The sequence below is a fragment of the Jaculus jaculus genome, chromosome 5, assembly GCF_020740685.1.
Source record: "Jaculus jaculus isolate mJacJac1 chromosome 5, mJacJac1.mat.Y.cur, whole genome shotgun sequence".
Taxonomy (NCBI): Eukaryota; Metazoa; Chordata; class Mammalia; order Rodentia; family Dipodidae; genus Jaculus; species Jaculus jaculus.
Genome location: NC_059106.1, coordinates 57,746,447 through 57,760,449, shown reverse-complemented (window position 1 = coordinate 57,760,449; position 14,003 = coordinate 57,746,447). Strand labels below are relative to the sequence as shown.

The 14,003-nt window shown below is 45.9% G+C and overlaps 1 protein-coding gene and 1 pseudogene across 2 annotated transcripts; both read left to right on the top strand.

Moving 5' to 3' along the window:
* The first annotated feature begins 644 nt into the window (after positions 1 to 644).
* Positions 645 to 1,047, top strand: LOC123460659 (annotated as a pseudogene).
* A 6,971-nt stretch (positions 1,048 to 8,018) lies between these two features.
* Rsrp1 (arginine and serine rich protein 1) lies at positions 8,019 to 14,003 on the top strand. Of its 2 annotated transcripts, XM_004657502.2 has the most exons (6): positions 8,019 to 8,177; positions 8,340 to 8,922; positions 10,740 to 10,870; positions 12,668 to 12,751; positions 13,586 to 13,744; positions 13,853 to 14,003. In XM_004657502.2, the coding sequence occupies exons 2-5, from the start codon at positions 8,391 to 8,393 to the stop codon at positions 13,694 to 13,696; spliced, it is 858 nt and encodes a 285-aa protein (XP_004657559.1). In that variant the 5' UTR covers positions 8,019 to 8,177; positions 8,340 to 8,390; the 3' UTR covers positions 13,697 to 13,744; positions 13,853 to 14,003. The 2 variants fall into 2 exon arrangements, with proteins under 2 accessions (XP_004657559.1, XP_045006681.1); XM_045150746.1 differs by having other exon boundaries at positions 13,586 to 14,003.

Genomic DNA, 14,003 nt, shown 5'->3' with positions numbered 1-14,003 from the left:
AATTCTTTTTTTTAAGCATATTTACTTATTTGCTGAGGTAGAGAGGGAGACAGAAAGAGACCACCAGATGCATGCACCATTTTGTGCATCTAGCTTTACACGCTTTTAATCCCAGCACTTAAGAGGCATGTGTAGGAGGATCACTGTGAGTTGGAGGCCACCCTGAGACTACATAGTGAATTCCAGATCAGCCTGGGCTAGAAGGGGACCCTACCTCAACCCCCCCCAAAAAAAAACTCTCAAGAAAATGGAGTTTAGGGGCTTGACCCCCTCCCACCTTCCTTATGGCAGGAGCTCTGTTTACTTTCTCCTTTATTCTGCTCTCAATTGAATAAAGTTTCTCTAAACCTTTAAAAACAATAGCAAGGAACAACCCCTTCCCAGCCGCCATAGGAGATGCACTTCCCAAACATCTCAACGATAAGGACGTGGAGGCCTGACTCAGGGAAGGATGGGGTCTGTGTTGGGAAATCTGTACTCGCTTAAATGCTGTGGGGAACACGGGTCAGTGTCTTTACAGTCACTGGTCCGGAAACAAGTGGATGGATGGACCCCCGGTCCCACTGAACGGAATCCGTGAGCAGGTCTCGAGGGTGTGGAGAGTGCTGGCGGACAGTGGGGTACAACAAAAGGCTCTAGGCGAAATGTCTCCAGGCGGGAAGAGGGGTGTCTATCTGTTGAAAAGTCAGTATTGCACCAGAGCTGCTGAACAATTAAAGAATAACCCATGACACAAGCGTTTCTGGAACAGGTGTGCCTGAAGCAGCTTTAGAAGTTGTTCAGTGTTTTACAAGGTTATTTACAGGCACAGAGCTTGACAGAAACGACGGAACAAAATCGAAGGGAAACCATCATTGATCCCGAGAGGGACCTGAACAAACTAGGTGACAAGTAGCTCGCCAAAAGGAAGAGCATCATGGATGAACTTTTTGAGAAAAATCAGAAGAAGGATGATCCAAATTTTGTTTATGACATGGAGGTTGCGTCCCCACAGGATGAACAACTGCAGTCCTGTGCTGGGACACACAATCATCTGATGACTTCTGATACCTAACACTTAACTTACTGGCTAGCAACATATCCATGTTTCTACAAATAATGTATATTTGTTATAGAAAAATTATTGTTTACTAAATGTATATATGTTGGATCATAAAACCAGTACCTTACATCTAGTATGTAGGCCTATGAGTATAGGGAGAACAATATAGGAATCTGTAAGGTGCTTTCAGTCTAATCAAGGATAACTCAAAAACTTGTGAAAAGATAAATGAACAGTATTAAGCAGCGCCACATGCTTGATAAAGGCTAACGAATGACAGCTCATAGGTGACTGGGGTAAAATAGTAGGCAAGATGTTTTCCTTCAGTGGGAAGATGGGCCTTTAGCCCTTGAAATGTTAAACTTTCGCATAATCCAGATGGGAGCAACTGAAGGGGAAGGGTGTGGCAAAGAGACAAGAAATAGGAATTTCTATTTGAAGAAGAGTGAACAAAGTATCGTTTGACAAGATTGGGATCATCCTTGTGCATTACGTGTTCTGTGTGTTGACGTCAGGAGAAGAGTACTGTCAAACGTCCGGCAGCTGTAAGTGGGTGCCGTGTGATGGACAGCAGAGCGGTTCTGTCCTTGAATCAGGATATAAATACTAAGAAACTCTGAAACCCAGAACCTCTTCCCATAAATGAGAAGTTGATAAAATGGGAAATCTACCCATAAAAATAGATAATAGGTACTGCCAATTTTAGACGTGTTTATGAGTTTGAGTATACAGAAGAGGATCTTTGTTTTAACAAGGTAATGAATGTGCAAATATATTTGTTCTTTTGTAATTGGTGAACTCCTACGTCATCTACAAGGAAATTATTCATTAAATAAAGTTGTAAAAAGTAAAAAAAAAAAAAGCAGGGTTTAGGGGTGCATGCCTGTAATCCCAGCACTTGGGAAGTTGAGGCAGGAGGATTGCTATAGCTGTGAGTTTGAGGCCAGCCTGGGCTACAAAATGAGCTCCAGGTCAGCTAGGGCTACTGTGAGACTGTGCCTTAAAAGGGCAGGGGGTGGGTGCTGGAGAGACGGCTTAGTGGGTAAGGCACTTGCTGGCAATGCCTAACAACCCAGGTTCAATTCCCAGCACCCACATAGAGCCAGATGCACAAACTAGTTCATGCATCTGTAGTCTGTTTGCAGTGGCTAGATGCTCTGGCATGCTCATCCATGTTCTCTCCCCCACCCTTTGTCCCCTTGAAGATAAATAAATTAATATATTTTTTTTAAAAGCTGGGTGTTGGGCTGTTAACTGTTAACAGTTAAGCACTAAGCCTGTGAAGCCTAAGGACCCCAGTTTGAGGATTGATTCCCTAGGACCCACGTTAGCCAGATGTACAAGGGGGTGCATGCAACTGGAGTTCCTTTGCAGTGGCTGGAGGCATTGGCACACCTATTCTCTCTCTATTTCTACCTATCGCTCTCAAATAAATAAATAAAAACAAATAGCTCTCTACTTGTATTAAAAAAAAAAAATCCCAGTGTCATGGTGCACACCTTTAATCCCAGCACCCGGGAGACAGAGATAGGAGGATCACCAAGAGTTTGGGGCCACCCTGAGACTACATAGTGAATTCCAGTTCAGCCTGAGCTAGGGAGAAACCCTACCTTGATAAAAATAAATAAGTAGGGCTGGAGACATGGCCTAGCAGTTAAGGCCCTTGCCTGCAAAACTTAAGGAACCAGGTTCGATTCTCCAGGTCCCACATTAGCCAGATGCACATTGTGGCGCATGCATCTGGAGTTTGTTTGCAGTGGCTAGAGGCCCTGGCACATCTCTTCTTTCTCTTTCTCTCTCCCTCAGTATCTAATAAACAAACAAAACAACAACAACAAAAAAAGCCAGCCTAGGCTACATAAGATCCTGTTTCCAAAAATAAACTAAAATATAAAGGTGGAGGCAGGCATGGTGGCACACGCCTTTAATCCCAGCATTTGGGAAGCAGATATAGGAGGATCACAGTGAATTCAAAACCACCCTAAGACTACATGTGAATTCCAGGTCAACACCTGAGTTAAAGTGAAACCTTACCTAGAAAAACCAAGAAAAAAGAAAATAAAAAAGGAATCTGGACATGGTGTTTCATGCTTTTATTTTTTTAAATATTTTTTAATTTTTTTATTTTTTAGAGAGAGAAAGAATGGGTGTGCCAGGGCCTCTAGCCACTGCAAATGAACTCCAGACATATGTGCCCCCCCTTGTGCATTTGGCTAACATGGGTCCTGGGGAGTCGAACCAGGGGACTTTGGCTTTGCAGGCAAACGTCTTAACTGCTAAACCATCCCTCCAGCCCATTTCATGGTTTTAATCCCATCACTCAGGAGGCAAAGGTAGGAGGATAACTGTGAGTTTGAGGCTACCCTGAGGCTACATAGTGAATTCCAGGACAAGAAAAATAAAGGGCTGGAGAGATGACTCAGCTGTTAAGGCACTTGCCTGGGAAGCCTAAAGACTCAGGTTCCATTTCCTAGTACCCACTAAAGCCAGATGTACAATGTGGTACATGCATCCAGAGTTCATTTGCAGTGGCTGGAGGCCCTTGTGTACCCAGGCCTTTTCTTTCTTCTCTAAAAAATTTTAAAAAAATTTTTCTTTTCCCCTAGGTAGGCTCTCACCCTAGTCCAGGCTGACCTAGAATTCACTATGTAGTCTCAGGGTGGCCTCAAGCTCATGGCAATGCTCCTACCTCTGCCTCCCAAGTGCTGGGATTAAAGACATGTGCCACCACGCCTGCCTCCACCTTTATATTTATTTAATTTGTTTATCAGTAAGAGAGAGAAAGACGATTGGTAGACTTTTTTATTTTATTTTAGAGAGAGACAGGGAGGATTGGTGTGCCAAGGCTTCTGCCACTGCAGTTGCACCCCACATGCTTGCGCCACCTTGTGCCCACTTACACTTGTCTCAATTTTGTGTATCTGGCTTAAGTGGGATCTGGAGAGTCAAAAATGGGTCCTTAAAATTTGTTGGTAAGCACCTTAACCCCTAAGCCATCTCTCTGGCCTTTTTTTTTTTTAAATTTTTATTTATTTATTTGAGAGTGATAGACACAGAGAGAAAGACAGAGAGAGGGAGAGAGAGAGAATGGGCGCGCCAGGGCTTCCAGCCTCTGCAAACGAACTCCAGACCCGTGCGCCCCCTTGTGCATCTGGCTAACGTGGGACCTGGGGAACCGAGCCTTGAACCGGGGTCCTTAGGCTTCACAGGCAAGCGCTTAACCGCTAAGCCATCTCTCCAGCCCTGGCCTTTTTTTTTGAGGTAGGGTCTTGTTCTAGCCCAAGCTGACTGCAATTTACTATGTAGTATTGAGGTATCCTTGAACACATGGCAATCCACCTACCTAGGCCTCCAAAGTGCTGGGATTAAAGGCTTTTTATTTTCTGAGGTAGGGTCTCTATCTTAGGCTGACATGGAATTCACTGTGGAGTCTCAGGGTAGCCTCGAACTCACGGCGATCCTCTTACCTCTGCCTCTCAAGTGGAGGGAGTAAAGGCGTGTGCCACCATGCCTGCCTCCACCTTTATATTTATTTAATTATTTATCAGAGAAAGAGAGAGAGCCGGGCGTGGTGGTGCACGCCTTTAATCCCAGCCCTCGGGAGGCAGAGGTAGGAGGATTTGAGTTTGAGGCCACCCTGAGACTCCATAGTGAATTCCAGGTCAGCCTGGGCTAGAGTGAGACCCTACCTTGAAAAACCAAAAAAAAAAAAAAAAAAAGAAAGAAAGAAAGAAAGAGAGACAGACAGACTACTGGTGGGCCAGGGTTTCCAGTCAATGTAATTGAACTTTGATGGTGTGCCATCTTGTGCACATGTGTGACCTCAAACAATGTGGAATGCCAAGACTCACATCCAAAGTTGTTCTCTGACCTCCACATATATGCAATGGGCAAACTCACAAATTTTCATACACACACACACACACACACACACACACACACACAAAAAAAAAGGAGGACTCTTGCTGCAGTGATGCAAGTGGGAGTACCAGGAACTGGGGCTAGACTCCACATGGATTCCTTTAAGAAAATGGCAGACAAACCACAAACCAGAAATGGGGGAAATAGCCAGCTTTGATAAGGCCAAGATGAAAAAAACCAAGATGCAGGAGAAAAACACCCTACCGACCAGACCAGAGAGATCACACTGGGCAGGAAAAGTGGAGTGAGATTTCTTAACAGCCTACTAGAGGATTTCCTGCCCCCCTCATTTCTTTTTCTTTTCTTTTCTTTTCTTTTCTTTTCTTTTTTTTTTTTTCCAGGTAGGGTCTCACTCTGGCCCAGACTGACCTGGAAGTCTCTATGGAGTCTCAGGCTGGCCTCGAACTCACGGTAATCCTCCTACCTCTGCCTCCCAAGTGCTGGGATTAAAGGCATGCACCACCATGCCCGGCTTCTTTTTTTTTTTTTCCCCCTCATTTCTTGAGTCTCCTAGTGATGTGGAGAAAGAGCCACCTGCAAGATGGACAAGAGCCAACAGCTGCACGGTGAACCTGGTCACTCTGCGCCGATGTCACCAGCCTGCAGGTGTCTTTAGGAACCCCCAATGGGACTGCCAAATTTTTCTGCTTTGACTTGGGATATTATAGAAAATTATTTATATGGTTAATGAAAATAAAACACCTCATGGCAAAAAAAAGTACAATCTACAGCCTCCCCTCTTCCTGGGATGGAACAAGTCAGGACCTTCCCATGCTAAGTAGACATTGAAGCAGGTGGCAGGCAGACCCTGGTCACACACCAGGGGATTTGCCCGGAGATGGCAGGCTTGCAGACAAATGTGAGCCACAGACTGCCCCCAGATAACCACCTGCCCCTTATCTTAGGTCACAAGAAGCCACTTGCTGACTGGCCATCCTGGGAAACTAAAATAAACTAATCAGACAGCTTGCAGTTCAGACAGCTCACAAAAGAAAGTCTCCAAAACCAAAAAAAAAAAGTGGGGCATGGTGACACACATCTTTGATCCCAGCACTTGGGAGGCAGAGGTAGGAGGACTGCTATGAGTTCAAGGCCACCCTGAGACTACATAGTGAATTCCAGGTCAGCCTGAGCTACAGTGAGATCTTACCTCGAAAAACAAAAACAAAACAAAACAAAACAAAACAAAACAAAACAAAACAAGCACAAGGAGAAATCCCTCATTTCTGGGAATTATATAGTTAAGAAATCTGGAAATTATGTGGCTTGCTTGAAGACAGGTTGGGGTTCTGGGAGTTTATCCAAAAACACTGTGGTTGGCCAAGGTGGAATCACTGCTATTGCCATCAGCCTACTCCCTTTCCTGTTCCTTCCTCAATACAAAAGATCTTCTGGTTACTACTAAACTTTCAATAGACCAATCAGTTTAGAGCACCTTCAGTTGCAGGTAGACAGTCTCAACATAAATCCCCCTGAATTCTGCCCTCAGTTAAGGCTCCCCCCCGCAGCGCTTTTTTTTTTTTTTTTGTTTGTCAAGGTAGGGTCTCACTCTAGCTCAGACTGACCTGAAATTCACTACGTAGTTTCAGGGTGGCCTCAAACTCAAGGCAATCTTCCTATCTCTGCCTCCCAAGTGCTGGAATAAGGGCGTGCGCCACCACGCCCGGCTTGGGTTCAAGTTTTTAAGGCGGATCCTAAGACAAACAGACTGAAACAGATACAGGTCCAAGGGAATTTGATAAGGAACTGTATGTAACTGTTTGTGTCCTTGCTCAGAATAAGCTTTTCAGCCAAGTGTCCAGGGAGAGTTCCTCAAATGGTTTCTGTTCCTTCAAGCGCTTCCGAGTTAAGGGATGTTTATCAGGCAGGGAGTTGTCAGGCTTGGGTGGGACTACAGATGCCTCTGATGTTCCCCAAACCTCCTAGTTTCAAGGTCAGTTTTTAACTCTTCAGTTCCCTCTGGTTTCAAGGAAAGTCATTAGCCCTTCACTTGTCATGCTTTATTAGTGTTCGGAATACACCCTGGAAGCAGAAGGGCTCTGCTGTTTAAACTTATGGAGGATAGACCTAATCAGAATTCTTAATCCTTCAAGGTCAACCATGGTTGTCTTTGTGTTTGTCTCTATTTCAATTACCTTTACTAATCAAAACATGGAAATAAAAAAATCTTTTCTAAACTCATATTGCGCTGTCAGGGGCCAGCCGAGACGATGCGCGGGGAAGCGGGGTCCCGGGTCCAGGTCTGCGTCACTGGGGCTGGCGGCCTGACCCAGCGCGACAGGAACCGTCCCGGGTGCGGGCGGAGAGGCTCAGCCTAAGCCCGCAGCTGCGGGTGGGGTGGTGGGGAAGAGCCCTCGGCGCAGCCCGCAGAGGCCCGCTCTGGGCCTGCCTAGCCTTTGGCCCCGAGACCGCCCGAGGTTTCCGGGAAGCCAGTGGGTCAGACACAGCTCCCGAAACCCAAACGGGGGGGGGGGGGTTGGGAAGAAAAACCGGAAACCAAGCCGGGCGGCGGCCGCGGCCCCTACGAAGATGACTGCGACTTCGAGACCAGTCAGCTAAGCAACCTGAAGGGCTTGCATCTCAAAGCAAAAAACAAGCCCCAACGAAACCCTAAACATAAACAACAATACTGACAACAGAACAGCCAGACGTGGTGGCGCACGCCTTTAATCCCAGCACCGGGGAGGCAGAGATAGTTGGATTACGCTGAGTCCGAGGCCAGCCCGAGACTACAGAGTGAATTTTAGGTAGAGGTACAGCCAGACCCTACCGCGGAAAACCAAAAGAACAACAAGCAATAATAAAAAACCCTAAGAACAAAGCGGCCTAAGAATACCCGGATGTAGTACCCAGCGGCGGTGGGGGAGGGGATAAGAAAACAGGAGGGCGGTGGGAAGCCAAGGTGCGCCTGCGCATCCTTGAGGCCTAGGCGGCAAGCAGTGGGCGGGGCGAGAAGGCACGACTGCGGTTGGCTGGGAGGAGGGCCCGCCCACCGCGCCAACGCCTATGCGCATGCGCAGGGCTCCAGCTTCTAGTATTTTCGACGCGGAGACAAGCGCCTAGCTCACTTCCCTTCCGGACGGGAGAGGTGGAGGTTATTGCCTCGTCGTTGGTCTGGACTTTGGTCCCTCCTCCACGCTTAGTCCCGAACTTCGGAGGAAGGCGTTAACGTTTGTTCTTCCTCTACGCCCGAGCGCGGCGTGGGCTGCTTGTGGTGAGTGTGGGGCCGCGCAGTCGTCCGGTACGGGCTGGGTGGCGCCTGACTGGCTCCGCTCGGGGCTGTGGCGCAAGGCCGCCATGTTTGCGCCCTGTGAGCCGGAGCTCGTCGCCCCGCCCCTGCTTCCGGTGTCCGACATGTTCCCTCTTCTCTTTCCAGACCGCGTCCTTTCCGCTGAAGTTGAGAGATCGCCGTAAGCCGCCGGCGACCATGTCCAACTACGTGAACGACATGTGGCCCGGCTCGCCGCAGGAGAAGGACTCGCCGTCCACCTCGGGGTCGGGCCACTCGAGCCGCCTGTCCTCGCGCTCCCGCTCGTCGTCCCGAAGCACCCGGTCCCGCTCGCGCTCCTCGGGCCGCTCGTCCCGGAGCCGCAGCCGACCCCGGCGGAGCCGCAGGTCCCGGTCCCGCTCCCGCAGGCGTCACCAGCGCTTCCGGCGCTACTCGCGCTCGTACTCGCGGAGCCGCTCGCGCTCCTACTCGCGCAGCCGCCGGCACCGAGACGGCTACTACGGACGGCCGCGGAGGTATTACCAGTCCCCCTCGCCGTACCGCTCCCGGAGCCGCTCGCGCTCCCGCGGGAGGTCGCATTCGCGGAGGTCGTACTACGCGATCACGCGCGGGCGCCGCTACTACGGCTTTGGCCGCACCGTGTACCCGGAGGAGCACGGCCGGTGGAGGGCGCGATCTAGGACGAGGTCGCGGAGCAGGAGCGCAACCCCTTTTCGCCTGACCGAGAAAGGTGAGTCGTCGGCGTGCCGGCTCTCCCCTTTACGTTTTTTAGGGACCGAACCTAGACCCAAGAGGACTTACGTAATCAGCGCGGTGGGGGTGGGCGTGAGCCTACGGCGCTTGCACTCGTGCATGTGCCAAGTGTTAGGTAACACTGAAGTTTTAGGGTTTTTAAAAAGTATTTTAATCTTTCATTAATTGAAGCAGGAAAATAATGCAGGTAGAGAGAGAATATGAATGGTCGTACTAGGGCCTGCCGCCACTGCAAACGCACTCCAGATACATGCGCCCCCTTGTGCTTACGTGGGTCCTGGGGAGTCGAACCTGGGTCCTTCCGGCTTCTCCAACTCCCACCCATTTTTGTTTTTAATTTATTTTTATTTTTAGTTATATGAAAGTGACAGAAAGAGGCAGAGAGAGTGGGCGCGCCAGGGCTTCTAGCCGCTGCAAACGAACTCCAGACGCGTGCGCCCCCTTATACATCTGGCTAACGTGGGTCCTGGGGAAATCGAGCCTTGAACCTGGGTCCTTAGGCTTCGCAGGCAAGCGCTTAACCGCTAAGCCATCTCTCCGGACCCCCCCGCCTTTTTATTAAAAGGATGGTACTAGGGAATTGAACCGAGGGGTTGTCACATACCAGGTGTAAGGAAAAAGTTTTAAGGCGAGTTCAGAATAAACAGGGATTTTAGTGGCAAAGAGCAGGCTTTATTTCAGATTGCCTTGCCAGGCCTGAGATGGTGACAACGTGTCAAGAGTCCAAGGACACTATGACTCAGGAGCACTGCGTGGGGTGTGCTGGGAGGTTGTTTTATTAGCCCTAGTTAGGGTCACAGAAGTTCTGGCTATAAAATGAGAAGGGGAAGTGAGGACAGCGCTGGCTGCCTGTTGCCTAAGATAGGAAGACTGGTTTTGTCTGGCAAACTGGCTCAAGCTTGTTTGCAAGTCTGCAGTGTCTCGGGCTAATCCCCTGGCTTTAATCCAGGGTCTATTTGCTGCTGCCTCCTTCACAAAGTCAGGCACCTTACTGCAGGTTTATATCCTCGGATAGTGTGTATTAGTACATTTGTTGTACGGAACCTTTTTTTTCTTTTTTTGAGGTAGGGACTCACTCTAGCCCAGGCTGACCTGGAATTTACTATGTAGTCTCAGGGTGGCCTCAAACTCAGTGGGAATCCTTCCGCCTCTGCCTCCCGAGACGGCATGTGCTACCACAACTGGGTTATTGTGCGAAATTTAAGGTTTCTTGTAGAAGGATTTTAGGTAGCATCTGGTTAAAATGTAGTTTAGCACAAGTCCAAGCCAATGACTCAGCCTTAGCTCCCAACACTAGATGAGATGCTAAAAGCCATCCTTGGCTACATGATAACCTGCCCATACAAAAATAATAAAAGCTGGTGTAGTGGCTCAAGCATTTAGTGCTGCATGAGGGTCACCTGGAGTTGTAGCCCAGCCTGGGATCGTTTTTTTAGCTCTTAGTGGACAAATTGAATTTTGCCTAGTGTTACATCAAGTGATTTGATGTCTTGGTAGGATTATGTAGTCGAAATTTAGTTGAATAAGAAAGCTTGAACATGAATGTTAGCAATGTGTATAGACTGGTTTAGCAGTAATTGGAAAGTTGCAAAAATCCCTAGTTTACAGAAAAAAATGAAAATAATCAAGTATTAGAAAAAGAAGTAATTTAGGAATGCTGATTTATCTTAGCAAAAATGTATAACATGTGAAAAGGAAAGGAAAACAAATTAGTTTTAGTAAAAACAATTTGTACCTGAACCAGTACTGTGTTAGGGAACCACCTACAGGTTAATGAATGCTTTGCCTTTTTAGATCGCATGGAGCTGCTAGAAATTGCAAAAGCCAATGCAGCTAAAGCTTTGGGAACAACCAACCTTGTCCTGCCAGCCAGTCTCCAGACAGTTCCTGCAGCTAAAGACACAAGCAGGGGTGCAAAGAGTGAGGTAAGTATTTGAGATGTGCAGAGCAGGAGGTTCAGAAAGTTACTTCCACACAGATCGTTACCTTAGACTCCCCTCCTGGGAAGTCGCTTAGATGATTTGGCCAAAACATTCACACAAAACTGGAGGATTATGAACTTTATTTCCCATACGTTGACCTTAATGTTAACTTTTTTCCTATATGTTAATGAAATTCAAGTCATCTTTACATACTTGTGGAAAATTTTTTGGGGGGTTCGAGATTTTTTTTTATAGCATTTATACATCACAAAATCACCTTACTAAATGACAAGTACCAACACTACCTTAAAAATAAAAAGTAGTTACATCAATATAAGCTCAATTTCTTGACATCTACAAATGCTTTTGGGTGTGTTTATGGCCCATGAGTTTAGTTCATGGGATGGACTGGAAGTCAGACTAGAAAGTGAACTCATTGACTTTTTGAACTTTTGACACTAGTCTCATAACACCATTAAAATCTCTAAAAGAAAGCTGGGTGTGGCGGCATCCTCCTTTAATCCCAGCACTCAGGCAGAAGCTAGGATCAGGAGTGAGTGAGTTCACACGGGAGACTACGTGGTGAAAGTGGTAAATTTCACGTCAGCCTGGACCTGGATTAGAATGAGACCCTACCTTGAAAAAAAAATCAAAAGAAAAACACCTCCAGGAGAGAAAAGTGGTGGTTCATGCCTTTAATCACAGCACTTGGGAGGCTGGGATAGCTTGGCCCTTTGAGGGCAGCTTGGACTAGGATAAGACCCTGCCTCAAAAAAAAAAAAAAAAAATCTAAAGAAACGCTCCAAACCCGGTGAATATATTATTCCTTGTACTTGATCAACTTTCAAGTTTTCTTACTCTTTAGATATTTCCATACTCTGTATATAGCTTTCATTTACAGCGTTATGTTCCCGCAAGTCTGTACTCAGCATACAGTATAGTTTATCTGCTTTATTTCTGTCTTATAGAAATCATGAATGTGGTCTCCAGACAATGATGAAGAAAATCTGTTGGTAATTGACACATGGGTTTAAGCATCAAGAGTTTACCTTTTACACAGCAAAGCTTAGTTTGTTAAAGTTGATAGCACCCTGTGCATGCTAGAATTTGGAACAGGTACTGTTGCTTAAATTACTAAAAAGACAATTTTTAAAATAAGCAAAAATAACACTTTGTAATGTTGGGGCATCTGATTTAGATGTCCCTTTCATAATATATGCAATATATTGCAGATGTTTTGAGAGATTACAGAAGAGGAGGCCTGCTTCACTTGCAGATAAGTTTGTTACAATTCTCCAGAAACAAAGGATGTGCATTAGCACATTGCATTGTGCTTTTCCGCTATGTGAAAACTGAGATGAAATTAGTAGATAATGATTGAAGGTGGAAACTGACCAGTTTACATACTAAAAGTCTTGTTTAAATGAACCTTTGTTGGGACCCGTGTAGGGTTGGACAAGTAAGGGCCTATTTGAGTAAGTTACTTCGATTGAGGTGCTTACTGGCAAGTGTAGTAATTTCCTTCAGACAAGGCATTTTCTAGTGTATTTGAAAATGAGTGGCAGGGAAGTATTTACAAACAAGTGTGCCTATGATTAGTCAGCCTTGCTAAGTAGCAAATATTTTTATGTTTAGGTGTTGAACTATGGCAGTAGATACAACTTCATTTATGCATCTAAAAATAAAAGAAATCACACACTTGGGGCTACTTTGTAAACCCAAGACTATTCGTTTTTTCCCTTTTTGTTTTCATATCTGGGCTATTTTTAAACAAATATATTCTTTCTCTTGCCTGTCTAGCTGTCAGAAAAGCAAACAGAAGATGAAACTAGAAGTCCCAATGAGAAATTATCCCAACAAAGAAACATAGCCTTCAGCTCTAATGTAAGTATATTTAAGCATTAATTAGCATGGGAACATTAGGTTTTAGAATGCTTTTGTAGTTACCTTTATGCTACTGGGACAAAAACGCCTGACCAAAAGCAGCTGGCAGGTGGAAAAGGTTTATTTTGGCTTCAAGGTGGCAGGCAGAAGCATAGCAGGAGCAGAGGCTGGATAGCACCTTTGCCAGAGTAGAGTGAGCAGAACTTCCGCTGGCAAGCCAGGGCTTTAATAAACCTCAAGGTCAGCACCCTAGGTACATAGCTTCAGCTGGGCTGCACCTCTGAAGTTGTCATCAGCTGGTGACTGAGAATTCAAAACATGACTATGGGGAACATCTAATTCAGACGACCCGTTATTTTTGTTGTGTAGCATCTTTGTTGATAATGGTGTCTGGTGTAATCTTAGTAAATTGAATCTAAGGGGCTGGAGAGATAGATGGCTTAGTGGTTAAGGTGCTTGCCTGCAAAGCCTAAGGGGGGACCCAGGTTCAATTCTCAGGTCCCATGTAAGTCAGATGCACATGGTGTTGCATGTGTCTGGAGTTCATTTGAGAGTATGGGTGTGCCAGGGCTTCCTGCCATTGCAAACTCCAGACGTGGGCCATTTTGTGTCTAGTTTTATGTGGGTACTAGGGATTCAAGCCAAAGTGATCAGTTTGTAAGCAAATGCCTCCTGCCCCTATAAGTACATGTCCTGTGGGTATCTAATCCCTCTCCTGCTAAGTCAAAAGTGGGGTGCATGCTTTGTAGTTGATGATTGTTTAACTGGAATTTTTTTTTCTGAAAAGTGTATGTGTAAATGTCTGGAAGTCAAATTAATTTTATTGTCTTGCAGAATTCTGTAGCAAAACCAATACAGAAAACAGCTAATGCTGAAGTCACATCGTCAGGATCACCAAAAATAGATAAGAAAAAAAGTCCATATGGGTTGTGGATACCTGTCTAAAAGAAAATTAGTGGCTAATGTTGCCTACAACTGCACTTTACTGAATAGGTCTGTTTCTGGAAAAATCTGAGTCTACTTTGCTAGCAATTGATTTTTTAAAAACCAATGGGGAAAGATAGAATGATAAAGAATTAACAGTTGATGTTTTTCTTGAAGATATCTATCGGCACAAATGGACCAGCGATTCAATACAGGTGGGAGTCTTGTATATATAGTTGTAAATATTGTATAGTATCATTTATTGAAGTGAACCTTGATACAGTGTGTACTGTTTTGTACATTTGTTAATAAATTTGTTATTATTTGT

Coding starts and splice junctions, on each gene's coding strand:
- Rsrp1 (XM_004657502.2), top strand. CDS start 8,391: ATGTCCAACTACGTGAACGACATGTGGCCCGGCTCGCCGCAGGAGAAG. Junction 8,923..10,739: donor TTTTCGCCTGACCGAGAAAG/GTGAGTCGTCGG, acceptor TTGCCTTTTTAG/ATCGCATGGAGCTGCTAGAA. Junction 12,752..13,585: donor ACATAGCCTTCAGCTCTAAT/GTAAGTATATTT, acceptor ATTGTCTTGCAG/AATTCTGTAGCAAAACCAAT.